Source organism: Corythoichthys intestinalis, chromosome 8 (genome assembly GCF_030265065.1).
Source record: "Corythoichthys intestinalis isolate RoL2023-P3 chromosome 8, ASM3026506v1, whole genome shotgun sequence".
Classification (NCBI taxonomy): Eukaryota; Metazoa; Chordata; class Actinopteri; order Syngnathiformes; family Syngnathidae; genus Corythoichthys; species Corythoichthys intestinalis.
Window position 1 is genome coordinate 20913635 of NC_080402.1, and position 19869 is coordinate 20933503.

The 19869-nt window shown below is 39.9% G+C and overlaps 1 protein-coding gene across 3 annotated transcripts in view; it reads left to right on the plus strand.

The window, feature by feature from the left end:
- Positions 1-9447, plus strand: part of ctnna2 (catenin (cadherin-associated protein), alpha 2) — a 464321-nt gene extending 454874 nt beyond the window's left edge. For all 3 annotated transcript variants that reach the window (XM_057842763.1, XM_057842764.1, XM_057842765.1), the window contains 2 exons: positions 1861-1995; positions 8719-9447. In XM_057842763.1, the coding sequence (XP_057698746.1) occupies positions 1861-1995; positions 8719-9006 (423 nt within the window). In that variant the 3' untranslated portion in view covers positions 9007-9447. The remainder of the gene's footprint in view (positions 1-1860; positions 1996-8718) is intronic.
- Positions 9448-19869: the final 10422 nt, after the last annotated feature.

Consider the following 19869-nt stretch of genomic DNA (forward strand, 5'->3'; position numbering starts at 1 on the left):
TTCATTATAACAATAAATCCACAGATGGCATTATTAACATTCTTTCTCTTAAAGTGATCCACGGATAGAAAGACTTGTAGTTCTTAAAAGATAAATGTTATAGTTACAAGTTATAGTAATTTTATATTAAAACCCCTCTTCAGGTTTTCGTTTTAATAAAATTTGTAAAATTTTCAATCAAAAGTAGACTTAATATAATAATAAGAAGAATAAAAATAATAAGAATAGAGTGACCAAAGTCTGAGTAAGTTGCCGGTTCAAGCCAGTTCACTTTGCATTGTTGTTTAACTGTGTGAGAATAGGGCCTCATTACTACAGACTGAAGTGTTTTTCTTTTTGTGAACATTATTTTTTTTTTTGAGCGATAGGAATATTATTTTTGTTGTGCTTTCACTAAATGATACTTATCTTTGTTGTGAAGGAGTTGCCGAAGCTTATGCCAATAAACGGCGCGGTCCAAAGAATGCCTGTGTCCCCTCGCCTTTATAACATATATATCTCTGAACATATCTTACCCAAAATACAACAAGAGACACATAATTGCCACTAAAAGAAAGAAAACTTACAGAAATATGCGCAGAGCATAAATAGCACAATGTAACAGCATCGATGTCTCACAACTACTAATTCTCCCACTAGTAGAAGGAATAACATTAGTATGGAACGGCGCTGCCCCCAAGTAGCCAGTGGCATTCTCTTCACTCTTATTTAATGTCCATAAACGGCGTCATTGTAATCTGTTTGAGGCAATGCGTGAGCGGGTCATTCAGTGCATGCTTTAAATGCGTCAAATATTTTAACATGATTAATTTAAAAAGTTAATTAACGCCTGTTAACACAATAATTTTGACAGCCCTAATAATTATATGTATATACAGTGTTAGAATGGCCAAGTCAAAGTCCAGACCTGAATCCAATCGAGAATCTGTAGAAAGAGCTGAAGACTGCTGTTCACAAACACTCTCCATCCACCCTCACTGAGCTCGATCTGTTTTGCAAGGAAGAATGGGCAAGAATGTCAGTCTCTCGATGTGCAAAACTGATAGAAACATACCCCAAGCGACTTGCATCTGTAATTGGAGCAAAAGGTGGCGCTACAAAGTATTAACGCAAGGGGGCCGAATAATATTGCACGCCCCACTTTTCAGTTTTTTATTTGTTAAAAAAGTTTAAATTATCCAATAAATGTTGTTCCACTTCACGATTGTGTCCCACTTGTTGTTGATTCTTGACAAAAAATTAAAATTTTATATCTTTATGTTTGAAGCCTGAAATGTGGCGAAAGGTTGCAAGGTTCAAGGGGGCCGAATACTTTTGCAAGGCACTGTATATACATACAGTATATCCTGTATATACATAATATAATAAAAATATACAGTACTGTGCAAACGTTTTAGGCAGGTGTCCTGCCTAAAACGTTTGCACAGTATATATATATATATGTATATATATATTTACAGTATAAGTATACAATCCAGCTACACATTAAAATAGATCACAATACACTCTCCAGTTTGGCACACAGGTGAGATCTCCAGTTGTTTTCTTGAACCTACCAACTTCTATAGTCAATGAAAGAATGACTTATGATGTCAACAGATGGACTTTAACGCTGCTGCACATTTACCATGTGACAACCTCCAAGATGGCATTTTTCTGTTTTTAAGTAACCTCAATCTCAGCGTGTCGTTCGCACTACCTACACACAATGTCAACGCTGCAGTGCACATAACAAGTCAGAGAAGTGTTGGCCCTCACAGGAAAGCATCTCATCCCACACGTCCCCGCTGTGTAAAAAGCCAGCGGCAACACATGACTGTTATTAACTTTTTTTCTTTTTTTTTGCTTTTTACTATCTAGTGTCCCGACTCGGCCTGCAAACAAGATCTTCTGGCCTACCTGCAGAGAATCGCACTATACTGTCATCAACTCAATATCTGCAGCAAAGTGAAAGCTGAAGTGCAGAACCTGGGCGGAGAGCTTATTGTGTCTGGGGTAAGTGTGTCCACTACTCACTGTCACCTTTAGGCCATCGCTGCACTTAAGCAGCATTTTATACTCTGTGCGGCGGCCCACCCACTACATTCAGTTCAAGGTCAGAGTGAAGGTTAGCGCACAGAGTGATGGCTCTTGCAAATGAATACCGATGTAGTTGTGTCTGAGCCAATTCCATCTAATAATCCTCAATAAAATCTATGGTAAGCATTTTATGTCTCATGGGCCCTATTATCATTGTTCAACTTAAGTGTCCAATTAGCCAGTATTGCTTTAACATGTCAACTATTTATCACTAAAGAACCATTTTAAAACAAATCAGCAAGTATCAGCAAATTGTACATAATGACTTGATTTACTAAAATCTCAAATTTCATGTTCACTCGCTCTAATAGATGTAAAAGTAGCGACGACTGCTGTATTTAAAAGCTTTAGGGGAAGGCAACAACCGAGTGCGTGGTGATTGATGTATGTGTCCATTGCTCTTAACATTGCGTTTGAAATCCCTGGAATGACCCAGAGGCAAGGAGATTCAGAGTTAAAAATGCTTACATCAATCAGAAGCTCCAGATTTACATTGCTGAATAGACGTTATTTAACGATCATTTTGGTTTCTCGCTTTCCAAAAATGTTTGCACCAGCGAAAAAAATCTTGTTTTCGCACCTCATTTCATTTTGGCTGTGCCTCCTTGTAATGGTTTTGCACTGCAATGCAGTTTTTTCCTGTCTTTAAGATGCTGTCTTAAACATCAACCAACGCAATTTTTCTCAGGTTTGATTAATCACATTTCATGCACTTAATTCATCTATTTGCATACACTCCCTTCAGACCAGGCAAAATGTTTGCTTGAGAATCAAGCTTGCACCCGGTTCTGCAAACACACATACAAGCTTTCGCGTAAATCAGACTCTTTGCCCTGAAACCACTTGAATCCGACTCGGCATTTCTTTTCAACACATCTTACCTTGCCTTACGGATGAGTAATGGACGTCCATGCTTGGCATTCACATGTTTCATATCTGAAGAGTAAGATTGTGTATACTGCACCTTTCACACAGACACAAATATTCTTTATAGTAGAGGTTTTAGAAGGGTTCAAAGTAAAATAAGGCAACTCAAGAGGAAACTTTTTTTTAATCAGACCTTACCAAAACCCTTCTCTTTTACTACATTTGCCATATTTTTCTCACACAAGACACAAAATATAGCCACTTACAGTATACTGCATGGTCACACAGTAAACCATAAAAGCACCCTGTTATTGCCATAGAAAATGTTATACAGTGATCCCTCGCTACTTCACACTTCAAACTTCGTGCATTCAGTCCATTGCGCATTTTCTTTCAATTAAAAAAATTAATAAATAAATACCGATGAGCTGTCCCGATCCGATCACGAAGTCTCATTTCCAGTCCTGCTGCTTTTTTTGGTCAGGCAGTGCACTGGCGTCGCTTATTAAAGTTAATGATTATTGACAGGCGTTAAGGTGTGATCTTGCCAGAGATGATTAGAAACCGAAACTCCAAAGCGCCGCATGCGTCAATCATCGTTTAACTTGTTAAACAGTTGCTGTGGCAACTTATTGTGTCTAAGTGAGCAGCTTGAGCGGATTTGAGTGGACTCACTCAAAGAAGCATTCAGAGTTTAAACGAATGCTCAAGTAACTCGAGAGTAGAAATTTATCCGAGTAATTTTATTCGCCTCGAGGAATCGTTATTTTGTCAGCTCTAAGCATCACATTTTGCCTGGACTATTTTTAATGCGGGACAATGCGCTGACATCACGTCTGGAGAGGAAGAAGCATTAATACCCGATTGCTGCCGATAGCCGCTACAAACTATGCCAGCGTTTCTACAAACTCCGCCCGCATGATGCTACGGTGGTAGCAGGTAGCGCCTGATGCATCTTATAGATATCACATGTATATGGAACTAGATGCGACACAACAGACTCGGCAGCATTAGCAAATGTATATTAAACTAGATGCGAAATGACAGACTTGCCGGCGTTTGTAAACAGCCGCCATCTTAAAGCAATAGACTTCTCAGCACTAGTAAATAAGGTTAACGTTACTGTACCTTGCTAACGTAACGTTAGCCCTGCAAGGAGGCTGGGTTTCAATTAATTATGACCACTGTCAATGCATGGCTAAGGTGTCTTACATACAGGCTTTATTTAATATGTAAAAACACAGCGTTGTAGAGTGATGAGGGTGTAAAATAAAAACATAATAAAGCTAACTGTCAGTTTTAGCTCAGTAGTCATTGCTGAATAAAACACATAGTAGCATTGGTGCCTAATGTGCTCCAATACAGCAGGTATCATGCATTTATTTTAAACACTGCAAAACTCAAAATCCAATCAGGACTTACAATTTAGACTAATTTAAAACTTAATTAGAACTTAAAAATAGCTTGACACAAATGGAAATTTAATTGAAACACGTGGGAAAAACACAACTTTTAAGTGTTGTGTGTTATCAAGCGTAATGACGTAAATACGTTTTTTTTTTCTTTTCTACAAGATCTATAAGTTTTTTGAGTGAAAGCCGTTAATTTGTTGTTGTGGTTTTTTTTTCTAGTCACATGTGAGATGCAACTGTTGGCTGTTTTCAACAATGTACAGTGAGGAGAACAAGTATTTGATACACTGCCAATGGGTTTTCCCATTGGTAGTGTATCAAATACTTGTTCTCCCACTGTACATCGAAAATAAAGACATTGATAGTCTGAAAATGGTTCAATATTAGGTGAAATGTTTTGTTTTCTCATGTATATTTATAATTGCTCTTTACCTTAAAAAATGTTTTATCCGATTACTCGATTAATCGATAGAATTTTCAGTCGAATACTCGATTACTAAAATATTTGATAACTGCAGCCCTAGAAGCATTTTATAAAAACAAACATTTTTTCTACTTTATTCTTGTTTAGAAATAATTAAATGGGACAGTAACATATTTAAAACTAATCATAATTATTACATTTGAAGCGCTTAAAAAACATTTATTAAAATATGGGTATACATGTTTGTTTGTTTTTTTAAATTATACTTTGGGGGAAAAAAAGGGAAAACATGTCTTATATGTATCTCTTTCCGATGCTAAATCTGAATAAATACATTGAACACACACACACTCAAAAAAAAAAAAAAAAAAAAAAAAACTTGTTTTTTATACTTATCGCGGCGGGTTCTGGTCCCTATTAACCTAAAAAAATGAGGGATCACTGTATTAGTAAGGTACATTAACATTATTTTCTCTGTTCGCGATGTGGCAATTAATTACAGCAGATGTGACCAAAAATTTGGCGCCGAAAACTTTACTACCGAAAATAGCTGAAATTGCATTTTCAGTTAAAAGGTCGAAAGTTTGAAGAACTCTTTTGATGACCCAATCAAAACACTGCGAAAAGCAGTTGTTTCTTGTCCCACATCACATTGAGTACAGTGCATTTGAGCCCGTGTGTGAATAGTTTGGAGTTTAATCAGACAAGCAGTATACAAATAAAGTAATATTTAAATGCATACATGTGCATTTGCTGTTGTTTAGTACAATAATTTTATGGCAGGACCACTTCCTCGATTTGTCACATGTTTTCCGCGACTTCCACCCCCAATCTGCCAGTCGTGGTTTAATTGCTGCAAGGACTCAGCCCACTCGCCTGGCTCTCAATCGATTTCACTTGTTGCACAAGAAAACGGTGACTCTTAAAGGAGTACGAGAGATTGTTATAGCCTTGTAAAGAGCTTTAAAATGTATGTTGTTGTTGTGAACTACAGTTACAGACAAACGTACATCGAGATCTCACTTAGCTTAGTAACTGAAGGCGTGATTATTTTTCGAGTGTGCCAAACTTCCAAGAAAGTACATTTATCAAGGTTTTATTGGCAGTGAAGCCCACTGAACCGAACAGAATGCTACGACAATGCCTGCACCTCTGCTGTAGGACGCGTTCGGAGTTTGCCACAAAATGCTCACTGTTGCCAGGATCGCACCCTCCCAAGGGGTTTCATTCTGGACCTTTGAAACAAAATTTCTTGAGCCTCTGGGGTCGTAGACATTTCGGAAGATGTTTGCATTCTTGGGAGAGGGGACCATATTTTTTTTCCTGCCTGATCGTATTTAAAAAAAAAAAAAAAAAAAGGATTACCGTATTTTTCGGACTATAAGTTGCACCTAAGTATAAGTCGCACCAGCCATGAAATGTCCAACAAAGTGGAAAAAAAACTTATAAGTCGCACCGGAGTATAAGTCGCATTTTTGGGGAATTTTACTTGATAAAATCCAACACATAGAACAGATATGTCATCTTGAAAGGCAATTTAATATGAAATTACAATAGAGAACAACATGCTGAATAAGTGTACAGTATGATAATGTTACATGATGCATGAACAACGAAATGCGAGTATACTGTCCTCACCAGGACACTACAGCTCGGTCCTGGCTATACAGCGAGCTAAACTCCCAAATGAGGATGCTGGACGTCCGTATAATTTGCTTACTTTATTTTGGCCATCGCTATGACACCATCATTTGAAGAGTGAAACTAAAAATACAAATAATACAAATCAGTTTCGTCCTCGATACCAAACAGGTTCGCATCAATGTAAATAAATGATAATTAGTTGCTATTACAGCAATGACACAAACGGTTAGCATGCGTTTGCTAGCATTAGCACATCGTTCAAACAACCACACAACTGGGTCGAAGTGTCCGATCGCGGGTGGAAAACACACAACAACAACAGAAAAGATGATACTCACAGGTGTTGCCTCTGTAAAGATATTTTACAAGCATAAACAATGAACGTATCTTCGCAGCCGTGTTTCTCTCTCGCTCGCTCGCCCACTCGCTCAGACACTGCGTAGCTGTCCGTCTTCTTCTGGCGTCTGAGTGCTCTTCTTTGCGTAAACAAGTGCGAGTCCGCCCCCACTTGGGTGTAGAAGTGCCACAAACTAAAAGCATGCATTTCAATATAAAAAAGTCAATAATACAATTGAACTCACATTGCCAAAGGCAGAACGCGAACGTGGCCATAGCTATTAAGAGTTATTCAGATAACTATAGCAAAAAGAATGCTAAGAAGTTTACCAAACCATCAGTGTCACTCAAAAACACCAAAATAACATGTGAAATGATATCATAATGTGGTAATAATTTCACACATAAGTCGCTCCTGAGTATAAGTCGCACCCCCAGCCAAACTATGAAAAAAACTGTGACTTATAGTCTGAAAAATACGGTAATTTGAAAATAATGAAATAAAATAATAATATTTTTTCAAAATGACATAAAAAATAAATTGTGTGAATGAGTATTTTTCAGCCTTTCGGTTTTCCCGTCAGTGTTTCCAATATTCGGTTTACGGTTTCGGCCAAGAATTTTGCTTTCGGTACATTACCCACAAAGCTTTAAACTAGGGCTGTCAAACGAATAAAATTTTTAATCGAGTTAATCACAGCTTAAAAATTAATTAATCGTAATTAATCGCGATTCAAACCATCTATTAAATATGCCATATTTTTCTGTAAGTTATTTGTTGGAATGGAAAGATAAGACACAAGACGGATATATACATTCAATATACTGTACATGAGTACTGTATTTGTTTATTATAACAATAAATCAACAAGATGGCATTAACATTATTAACATTCTGGTAAAGCAATCCATGGATAGAAAGACTTCTAGTTCTTAAAAGATAAATGTTTGCACAAGTTATAGAAATTTTATATTAAAACCCCTCTTAATGTTTTCGTTTTAATAAAATTTGTGAAATTTTCAATCAAAAAATAAACTAGTAGCTCGCCATTGTTGATGTCAATAATTACAGAATGCTCATGGTGCTGAAACCCATAAAATCAGTCGCACCCAAGTGCCAGCAGAGGGTGACAAAACACCAAAAAAACAAGTAACAAGTGGACTTGACACTGTGCTGTCATTTTAATCTGTTTGAGCGGGGCATGTGAGTTAAATGCGTCAAATATTTTAACGTGATTAATTTAAAAAATTAATTACCGCCCGTTAACGCGATAATTTTGACAGCACTACTTTAAACTTGTCTGTTCAATGTCAGAGAGCAATCATGTTAGAATGATTACACCCCTTGGTGTTTGCCATGTATTTCAGTCATGCAGTGTGGGTGGAACCGATGTGGCCGGGTATCCTTTGTCGAGTTCTGCAGTAACATCCACATTTATTCTAGATACTACACAAACACAGTATGTTGTTTTAAAATGACCAACTATGATTGTTTTGTCTAATTAAAATAAGAACCCCTCATCTCTTGATCTTTGGGTTCCCCTTCACCCATGTCATTATTTTTTATGGACTTTGGTGTACATGTTTATCTCATGTGGGAGGTGCATGTCCCACTGAGATTTGAACCTTTCACGGTGGTCAGATGGAATCCTTACTCATTAAAACTAAGCAGTTGACTCGTCTCTGCATGTGGTCAGAGGAGGCCCACTGGCCGGCGACCCTTAAATGTCAGCCAAACAAAACAGACAAAAACAGAATACACCTGACCCTGCCGCCGCTCATTAGCAGCCGGGAAAGGAAGACGTCATAGCGAGCGCTCTGTTTTATCCCGCTTAATTGACAGTTGCGGCAAATATCTCCCACCTAGCAGTGCTAATGCTTCCTCATGCGCAAAACGAGCCAGCGCGCCGGAGAACTGACTCATTGGAATTGACCTTAAGTGTTTCTGTTTCACAGCTGGATAGCGCCACCTCTCTCATCCAGGCCGCCAAAAACCTCATGAACGCCGTGGTGCTGACGGTCAAAGCCTCGTACGTGGCCTCCACCAAGTATCAGAAGGTGTACGGGACCGCCGCCGTCAACTCGCCCGTGGTGTCCTGGCGCATGAAGGCTCCAGAGAAGAAGCCACTGGTAAAAAGGGAAAAGCCAGAGGAGTGCCAGACTCGGGTGCGACGAGGCTCTCAGAAGAAACACATCTCCCCAGTCCAGGCCCTCAGTGAATTCAAAGCCATGGACTCCTTCTAAAAAAATATCTAAAAACACCCAAGAAAAGATTTACATTGTGTTAGCCCACCTGTTTTCCCTGCGTGTGTACTCTTTTACACCTCAGGAGAATGACAGAACACATTAAACTGCCACACTCGGGCTCATGGGAAGACTGTGGTTCCCTAACAGCCAGCGCAAACAAACACACACATACACAAGTAACACTATTTATCAATCTTATCGTAGCTTAACATGTGAGCGCCAAACTGTGACAAAAATACGGAACTTATTAAAATACATATCAGGAAGAGATTTTTTAAAAATGATGGCAGTGATATTGTAGTCTTATTATTAACACGGTGCCGACCGGCTGCTTGTATACACATTTAAAATTGCTGAATGGAAATCCTGGATTGTGCTGTAGAGAAAAGACTCTTGGGGCTTATACACCTCTTTACTTGTTTTTTTTTTTTTTTTTTTTCCCTCATAAATTGTAACCAGTAGTGGTAGGAAAAATAACTTATGTTTAAGATACTCAGAAGTGTCAGCATCCAAGTAGTTCCCATGTTCTGATACAGTGTTTTATCCAAAGCACGCATTATATAATTGTGTTGCCTTTAAAAAAAAAAAAAAAAATGATGATGACATCACTAACAATGATAGCCTGACTGAAAGTTGTGTAGCGTATAAATATAAACTGAGTGATTTGAGTAGTTGTGTTTTGCTCCGAAATCCGTGCATACGCTCCCTTTATCTCTAATAAATCCCTCAACTTGGCCCTCAAAGGTTCATGTTTATTTATTACTGTTGCATTTTGCAGGACACAACACTTCCAATCTGCATCACCCCACATTCTGTTTGTTGCTGTGTTGCACACTTCACTGGAAATGGGTACCTTCTTGTCATAAAATAATTCAATCTCTGCAGTTTTTTTTTTCTACTTTGCAAATCCGAGATAAACAAAAATGAAAGTACCAGCTGCTATTAAATAAAAAAACGGACTATTTAAACAGGAGCCGGCCTCTGTGGTATAGACTAATGCTGAGGTTAGAGTGTGTTACAGTGCTGCTCGAAAGTTTGTGAACCCCACAGCGATGGTCAGATTTTTTGTAAAAAAAACTAAAATAACCTTATTAAATGTTAAGTTATACCCAAATCCACAATACTGACATTCCAAATAATGGACTGAAACAAAAGAAATAGTTATATTGTCATTCTTTATTTAACAAAAGTGGTTGATTTAAGAAAAACTCAGATATCATGTGTGCAAAAGTATGTGAACCCCTTCAGTTAATAGGATATTGCGCCTCCTTTTGCAGAGATTACCTCAACCAAACGGTTTCTGTAGTGACTAATCAGCCTCTCACATCTACTTTGGGGGATTTTTGCCCATTCTTCCTTGCAGAACGCAGTCAGTTGAGAGAGGTTTGATGGGCGTCTGGCATGAACTGCTCGCTTCAGGTCCCGCCACAGCATTTCAATGGGATTTAGGTCAGGACTTTGACTGGGCCAGTCCAGAACACGAATCTTCTTCTTTTTCAGCCATTCCTTGGTTGTATTGCTGGAATGCTTTGGATCATTATCATGTTGCATGATCCACCTTCTGCCAAGCTTTAACTTCAAAACAGATGGCGTCAGGTTATGTTCTAGGATTTGACAATATTCCTCAGAATTCATGATTCCCTGGACTATGTGGAGTTGTCCAGGTCCTGAGGATGAAAAGCAAGCCCAGATCTTGACATTCCCACCTCCATGCTTCACTGTTGGGAGAAGGTTCTTTTGGTGGTATGCAGTGTTGACTTTTCGCCAGACATGGCGGTTTTGGTTGTGACCAAACAGTTCAATTTTGCACCTACATCAGTTGATGAAAACTCTTTTTAATTTAGTCTCGACAACACAACTGTTAAAAAAACAAAAAAAACTACTGAATTGATTGATTAGGAAATCAGGTTGAAATAATAGAAAATTCCAAAATGTTGAGGGGGTTCACAAACTTTTGAGCAGCACTGTATCTGAACCACTGACCAACACTGGCTGCTCTATAAACTCACTTAAGAGTGTCCAGAGTGGATTTTGCTGTTATCCACTTCAAATGGATTTTTTTTTTCTCCCCACAGGAAAAATAATTAACAACAAATAGACTGAAGAAATACTCTGTTTTCACGCTCTGAAATGCTATGTCACACTGTTAGGGTAACGAAGTGCATGAATTAACCAACTAATCTGATTTATCAGTGTGTGTGTGTGTGTGTGTACGGACCGTCGTATTTTGTTTTTAGATGGGGAAAAGAGGGATGAAGCATGATTTTAAAGAATGGCTGATATTAAAGACTAAATAACTGGTGTATCGGACACATTTTTTTTTTTAATTTGAAGGGAACCTTGGACTTAAAGACTTGTAGGCTCTAATAAGCCACAATTGTTCTCTTGTAATAAAATATGTTATTAGAAGCACATAGAATATTGCCATTTATCTAAAAATCTATAGTATATTGTACATGTTTTGACCTACGGAGGGCGCCATGTTTTATGGAGGATCAGGGTGATAACGTAAATTGTTACTCGCCGAATATTACCGGGTTACTGCAATTTCTTCTACGTGGCGAGAGGTCCAACACATGCGTTTATCGGTTAAAAGCGGCGAGTACGAACTATTTGTGTTTTAATTGCCTCAAAATACATTTTGCAAGTGTTTCCCTGTCATACTTTTAAGCACAGGGTTTTCTTGTGGTAGCTCTAAAGAGCCTGTGACAAAAGAAATCTTAAATACCGTGATTTCCCGAATATAAGGTGCACCCGTGTATAAAGCGCACCCCACATTTACATGTAAAATCTTGGGAAAATTAATGTACCCGTTTATAACGTGCACCCTAATTTTAGCACCAACAAATAGAAGAGTACAAAAAAAACTGAGCTCGTGTACAGATACAGAAATGTCATTTTACTGACTGGTGAAACACAGCACAAGCATAGCATATTGGTAGTTCAAAACATTACCATAAACTGACAATATCTACGATAATAATATGATTTGACAACTTCTCCAACTTACCAGAATCTAGGAGAAAACAAAACAGATGTGACTTTTCTTTTAAAGGCTGCTGTATAACTTGCTCGTTTCATCATGATGAATAAATGTTTCTTCCATGGATTGATATGGTAAAATGAAAGTGAAAACGTAAGTCGGAAATCTGAGAGAGCTCATCGCTGTCGACAGTAACAATAGGAACTATTGTTATTTGGGTTTGAGTTTCCCGAGGGACAGATATAGTTGATGGACACACACAGGAAGTCTGTGTTGTTACGTTTGTTATGGTCCGAGTTGTGGAGCTGCAATAAACGTTGACTCAAATAAGTTCAAGAAACTAAATTCTGTGCTTTATGAAGAGTGAAAACAGCAGAATTTAACACAGACGAAATCATTCGGCCGATCAGAGGGAAATATTACCGAAACAAAATGGTGACGTCACGTACCGTAATGGTCGGCAACAGATCGCCGCATACGTCTCTTCAACACAACGTGGCCGTGTCCAAAAAAAAAAAAAAATCAGTTTATATATTTAATATATATATATATATTTCTGTCTCCATCCATGTACCCGTTTATAATGCGCACCATGATTTTACAAGTTGATTTTGGGAAAAAAAAGTGTGCGTTATATTCGGGAAATTACGGTAGCATTAATATGTGAATTACAATCATATTTTGAGACGATCTGAACATATACAACAATTTGGCAAAGCACAGATGACGAAACATTAGTCTTTTAATCTGCCGTGTAGCCCTGCTTGTCATTAGAGCGCTTTAGCGTCCCCAGCTGGAGGATGGTCACTATTTGATGTAATTTAGAATTCAGCCCATTGAGGGGGAATTATTCAGAATGAGGAAAATGTGATGAAGAGAGCAGCAAAATGTCATTGTTTCATTGTCTCTACTCCAATATTTTTACACGGTATTCTTTTTATCTAACATTTTTTCCCCATCAGTCTTGTGCTAAATGGAATGTATTTATTCAGTACGACATTGCAAAATTCCTCCATAATGGTTAAAACTGTCGACTTCTGGCACCTCCCAAACGATATATTATTCTACCAGTTAGTCCGGCTTTTGTCATGTCCCTGCCCCGGCTTCGGAGCACGTAAACAAACCAGGAGGCGTGACAGCTAGTCGACATACTAACACGAACCTAGCGGCGTTTCGAAGTCTTATTCTCGCCTTTCGAAGTGAAAAATCACACAAAACTACCCGGGATCATGTCATCTGCCCTCACCGATTGGCAACCCCCCTGGCGGAGAGCAAGTTACAGCTCGTTGTTCCCCTGCTGCAGGCAGGAGAGCTCGTTTCCCGGGGAAGCAGCTGGAGAATGACCGACGTCGGAGGAGCACATAGCTACCTGAGCCCAACCCGAGGATAGTGGTCTATTGCCGGGTGCACATAGCGGGCAAAGGAGGCTGGAAGTCATGCTCGTGCGGTTCTCCACATCGTCCAAAGTATAAGTATAGCGCTCTCCCGACAGGCACGCGAAGAGGACCGAGGGGGGTGTGCGACAAGCCGCCTGTCGTCGGCCAAGTGGCATTCTTGGTGGACAAGGAGCATTGTCAGCCAGAAAATGCAAGCCAACTCCATATTAAAATGTTTGCCATGATCCCAGTATTTGACATAATACAAAAAACGATGTTTACTCAATTCCTCTGAAGTCCAATGGTCACATAGTTGTCGGACTTGTTTTGGCCAATCTCGGGGTGAACGGGAACTTATTGAAACCCAAAAAGTTGGTGCAGCAACAAAACCCTGCAGCACATTTGGCTGGCATCATGCGAAAAATAAACAAATTAATCCGCAAAATCAGTCGAATCCGCAGTCCATCTGCATGCTTTAAAGCAATGCTGTATTGTGATATTCTGACCCGGGTGACATCACATTCGCATTCCTCCTCATTACAGGAAGTTATTCATTTTCATGGCGCGGGATTCAAAAAATTCCTTTCATTCAAGAGCATAAAATCCTTCATTCATTCATTCATTCATTCATTCATTTTCCATGCCGCTTTTCCTCATGAGGGTCGCGGAGGTGCTGGAGCCTATCCCCGCTAACTACGGGCAGTAGGCAGGGGACACCCTGAACTGGTTGCCAGCCAATCACAGGGCACAAGGAGACATACGACCATTCACGCACACACTCATATCTACGGACAATTTAGAGTGTTCAATCAGCCTGCCATGCATGTTTTTGGGATGTGGGAGGAAACCGTAGTTCCCAGAGGAAACCCACGCAGAGCATAAAATACCGCATGAAATATGAAATAAACATGCTTTTTGCCGTCATAGGCACTTTAAAGCAGATTGTTGATCTGTTGACCACATTAGTCACGTAGCATATTTAAACCACCCTTATATTACTACGTTGAAGTATTTTCTTAAGGCATCTTTAGTATGTTCCGTCTGTATGCATCAAAGCAAAAGAAGCTGAAAGCACACGGTAGTAATTTGGGTGCCAAATTTGCCTTTTGTTGGACATTTTGCCGGTGAAGCACATTTTGGCTGAACACCGTTTTTTTTTGTCCCCCTCTCGTGACGTCTCATCCCGTCTTTCCTGTTCATTTTCCTTTTGCTGCTCGATATTTGAAATATGGACAGTGCTGTCATGCTCTATAATGTTCATCTTGGGTTCAAGTTGAAAGGGTTGAACAGATGAAATGTTTATGTCGCTAAAGTCATACTCTGGAAGCCCGGTAGCGTAACCATGTGACATCACCGCCTGCGACGTCAACAACAGTAGTGACCTGCTAGTTAAAACTAATTTTACAAATTGTATAAAAACGAAAACACAAAGAGCGGTTTCAATATGAAATAATTTTATCACATAATACCGTTTATCTTTTAAGAAATACAAGTCTTTCTATCCGCGGATCCTTTTAAACTTGTTATAAGAACTTTTTGGCCTTTATTTAAATTAAATCTTTTTATCAAATGTCACACATACAGTTGAAGCAGGAAGTCTACATTCACTGTGCAAAAATGCACATTTCATTTTTGCCACACTGTCTGAAATCAAAACAGTAAATCTCTCCTCTCCTGATTTTCAATTTTGTTAAATGCCATAATATTGAGAGGGAGAATTTTTTAGAGAATTTTATATATTTCTTTGAGGTCAAAAGTACACAAAACATACACTAAAAGTATGTATTTAAAGAACGTGAAGTCCTGATGATGAGGTACAGTAATGCCTGTGGAAGGTCCTGATAGGTTAACGAACATGTTAGAGAATTAACGGTGCGCCTGGCAATTTATTTAAGGCCACACCTTAAACTCTCTGCTTCCTTGTTTTAAATCATGTGAAAATCAAAATAAATTAGCCAGGAATTACGAGAGAGATTCGTGGAGCACCAGATATCTGACTAGTTCAAGGACCTTAAAGTGCCTGTGACACGAAAAAACATGTTTATTTCATAATACACGCGGTATTTTATCCTCCTGAATGAAATTGACCTCTTGGATGTGCATGGAAGCGATCGCTATATTTATTTAGTTTTTTTAATCCCGCGCCATGGAAATGAGTGACTTCCGGCAACAGTCTCGAGTTGAGAAAGAGTGCGCTGTGACGTGTAGGGAAGAAGGAGTCCTCTTCACTACACAGCCGTACTGTTGTATGAGAAGGACTAAGGATTCAGCTGATTTTACAGATCAATAAGTTTATTTTTCGTATCACGCCAGCCAAACGGCTGCAGAAAAATCTTGCTGTACGAGTGAGAGGCGTGTGCGCCTTTTTGGGTTTTCAAAAGATTCCCATTCACCGGTGGATATTGGCCAAAACAAGCCCTACTACTGTGGGACAATGGGACTTACGAGGAAGGGAGTAAACATCATTTTTTGTATAATGTCAAATACTGGGATCATTTTAATATGTAGGTGGCTTGCATTTTGTGGCTGACATGCTCCTTGTCGACTCGGCCGACGACCGGCGACTTGGCGCACATCCCCCCGCCGGGAGAGCACTATACTCGGCTTATTCCCCTCTTCATGTGCCCGGTGTTTTGTCAAATTTTCCGACCGAAAAATAGCCGCAAATACAGCGATTACAAAGTAAACACTACAAACTTTCTTTAAATAAAGGACTACTTACGTTTGATCATGGTTGGGCATGTACTGTAAAAAGCTCTTCTCACGCACATTAGCTGCAGAACAACTGCAGCCGCCCTCCTCCACTGAGTGTCTCGCTGTTTACAACTTCGCCGTGTAGTAAAGCATTATTTTGCCATATTCGTGTTGACCATTTGGCAGCTACACGCTCCTCTGACGTCGTCCGGTTTGTTCGGCGGGCATTGTTCAGCTGCTTCCCCGGCGAGCTCTCCTTCCGTAGTAGCAGGGGAACGAGCTGTAAATTGCTCTCCGCCAGGCTGTTTGCCGATCAGCGAAGACAATCGACAAACCAGTCGTCATGTGAAATGATCCGGGCTAGTTATGTGTGATTTTCCACTTCGAAGACTTTGAAACATCGCTCGGTTCGGGTTAGCATGTCCGCTAGCTGTCACGCCTCTTGGTTTGTTTACATTCTCCGAAGCTGGGGAAAGGAAATGACATAAGCCTGATTTAGGTGGCATAAAACATTGTTCGGGACGTGCGACATTAAAGGTTCAGTCGACAGTTTTGACCATTATGGAGTAATTTTGCCATGTCATCTTGAATAAATTCATTTTGGTTATTTCATATTCCATTTAGCACAAGACTGTTATTTGTCATGATCATGCCATTTATTTAGCTATTGGGGAAAAATACTTGGATAAAAAGAATATCCTGTAAAAAAACATTTTGGGCTCTCTTCGTCACGTTTTCCTCGTTCTGAATAATTACCCTTCAACAGGCTGACCGGTCCTTCTAAAGCCATTTATTTAGCTATTGGGGAAAAAAATACTTGAATAAGAATATCCTGAAAAATATTGGAGAAGAGAGACTGAAACAATGACATATTGTGGCTCTCTTCGTCGCGTTTTCCTCGTTGTGAATAATTCCCCCTCAATGAGCTGCATGCTAAATCAGATGAAATCGTGACTCCGCTGACGTCATCCACCTGTTGGGGACGCTAGAGCCCTATAATGGTATGTGTGGCTAACCGGCAGATTAAAAGACTAATTTCTCGTCATCTGCGCTATGCTAAATTGTTGTATATAGTCGAATCGTCTCGAAATGTTATTCTAATTCACATAATAATCCTATTTAAGACTTTTTTCTCCTGTCATACTCACTTTAAAAACATTCTATAAGGTGAACAGTGACTGCTTTCATTTCATGCAGTGCTTCATGATTGAGATGTCATTTAGCTGATGGCACCTAAACTAAGAAATAGTTGCTAGTGGAGGAATTTGAGTGAACACTTCCTAGAAATTAATTTTGAATGTACAGAATCTTTAAATAAAAATGATTCAAATGCCCTTGAGTAGCCTCATAGTCTACTATGGTACTTTTCATCACAGTACTGTCTGCTACCCCACCCTCCTTATGATGAACAGCGTAAGCTGCAGCTCTGTGGTGTCACGGTCTCAAAGTCAACTGCTGACGATGTCAAGGCCCATAATCTCATTTTGACCAATGAAGTCCTTGTCGATCCCTTTTAAGTCTGTTGGGTTGTTAAGGGATGCAGCCTAAGAACAGCAGAGCTGAAAGGCTGAAAACACCGCCAGTCAGCAAAGCATGAAATCCGGGAATGTCCGCAGCCAGCAGCTCTCCAAAAGGAGGAACACTTCTGAGTGCATGACTCAAATGAGATCGTCTGAGACTTGACTAAAACTCCATGCCAGTGTGAATTGGTTCCGTTTAAGATAGAGTGACAGATTCATTTTACCAAGTAGCATGATGCTTGGAGGGCATCCAGTAGCACCTTGAGGTCTTTACTTCACACCACAATGATCTGAAATCAAAGAATCGACAGAATGATTTAGTATGTGTTAAGCCAAATGCATTTGTTACAGTTACTTGGAATGAATAAAAGCTCTTTTTGGGTCCTCGTCGTGCTGCTAATGGCTATTAAACACTACATGCATCAGGCATTCGTGCATCACCAAAGTACTCTGTATTTAGGAAACAGGGCCACAAGGGACACATTGTTAGACAGTCCAGTTAATGGAGGGATTAATTCCTTTCTGTGACACTTTCTAACTGCAATAATCCCTGTGCGCATGGATCTGTGTACTCTAAATGAAACATGACAGACAGCACTGGGGGAAGAAAAAAACATCTTTTATTTTCTAAACTTCCTGGTTGTGTGAGAAAGAACAACAAACTGAAAAAAAATCTTTATGCAGCCCCTTTGGCACAAAATCCCCATATTAATGGCATCAGGTTTGAATAATTTAGTTATACAGCTGCCGGGGTCTGTACATGTGAGAGCTTATCCTTGCCTCAGCTGGAGGAGGATTGTGCCCAGAGTTATCGAAGGGGCCCGGCCAGTATCGACCTTGGGCTTTCACACCTTTTCACACCAGCCGGAGGGTCCTGCATCCAGATGTATTCGATGGCTGGATTAGTTTGTGTGTATGGGGGGGTCTTTAATACTAGAAACTCATGATATGTCCACATTAGGAATGATAACTTTCCCCAGGTTATTTTGCAGAGTATTTTTATACCTGTCCAGTGTCCACACTATGTTTAAGCTGCTTTTTAGGCACCCCCGCCTATGCACTGTATTTGCGCAGACAACGCATGCACAGAAAGTAGCAGCCTCATGTGTTACGTCATCGTCCGTGTGGTTTTGCCTCTGAACCGGAAAGTCGTTACTTGCCAGCAGGAAATTTAAAAATCACTGCACCTTCTAGACCAGGGGTCGAAGCCCTCTTTTATGTTCAGTTGGACTCTCAATGTTATCCATTGGTGCTAAAAAACTATTTACGTCATAAACACACATGTGCAACACGAAAATGGCGTAAATTAATGCTTAACGACACGGCAAAGTCATTAAGTGAGAGCGCTGCGTGCAATTATTGTGTGCAGCTATCATGGCAAACGTAAGTTAATATTCCTTTCTTTAAAGAAAGTTTTTAGTGTGTACTTTGGAATCGCTGTATTCACGGTCATTTTTGACGTTACGCGCATGCCAAATTTGTCAGAACACCGGCAAAGTTCAGCAGAAAAATACAGCAAATATAAAATAACATTTGTTTTTAGCCCCGTCCTGTAACGCGCAGGGAGAATACAACTCACTCGGTGAATCAGTGGGAGGCCTGAGCGGGGCCGGATGTATGGGGGGGCCGGGGTGGGCACGGCCCACCCAGACGTCAGTCGTGCCCACCCAATCAAAATGTCGGGAATATCTTACCCTAACCCTGGATATAGAGAACGCACGGAGAGTTGGTCTCACCTACTTTTTTATTGTAGGATTAATGGTTACTGATGGACGCAACCACGCCGAACAAGCAATCACCAAAACAAGCTGTTTTTCCAACCTCGTTTGTTATCGGCGCACTTCCTCTCTCTCCTCCGGGCATTAATGACGTCACCAGCTGCAACAAAGCGTCGCCATATTGAAATGGGGGCAAAACACGAGTCACAAGCAGTTGCTCTGTCGTGCATTGTAGTACAAACACGTTGAACTTTTGTCTTATTTGCGGTCTTTTTTTCCGTCGGAATGACTAAAAGTTGCCGTGTTGCGGGTTGTAACACAAGGAAGAGTTCGGAGCCGCATTTGAAGTTATTCATTCTTCCACGTGAGAAGAAAAGGACAAGCAAATGGCTGAAAGCAATCAATCGAGGAACAGTAAAAGAAGACGGTTCCGTGTACCATTCTCGCCAGTGGGAACCTAAATCCAGGCACATTTACGTCTGCAGCTGACATTTTATTACTGGTGAGTAAACTTTAATTGATTTTTTTGTGCCCCAATTAGCTGCTAGGATTCAATAGACTAGGCAGTG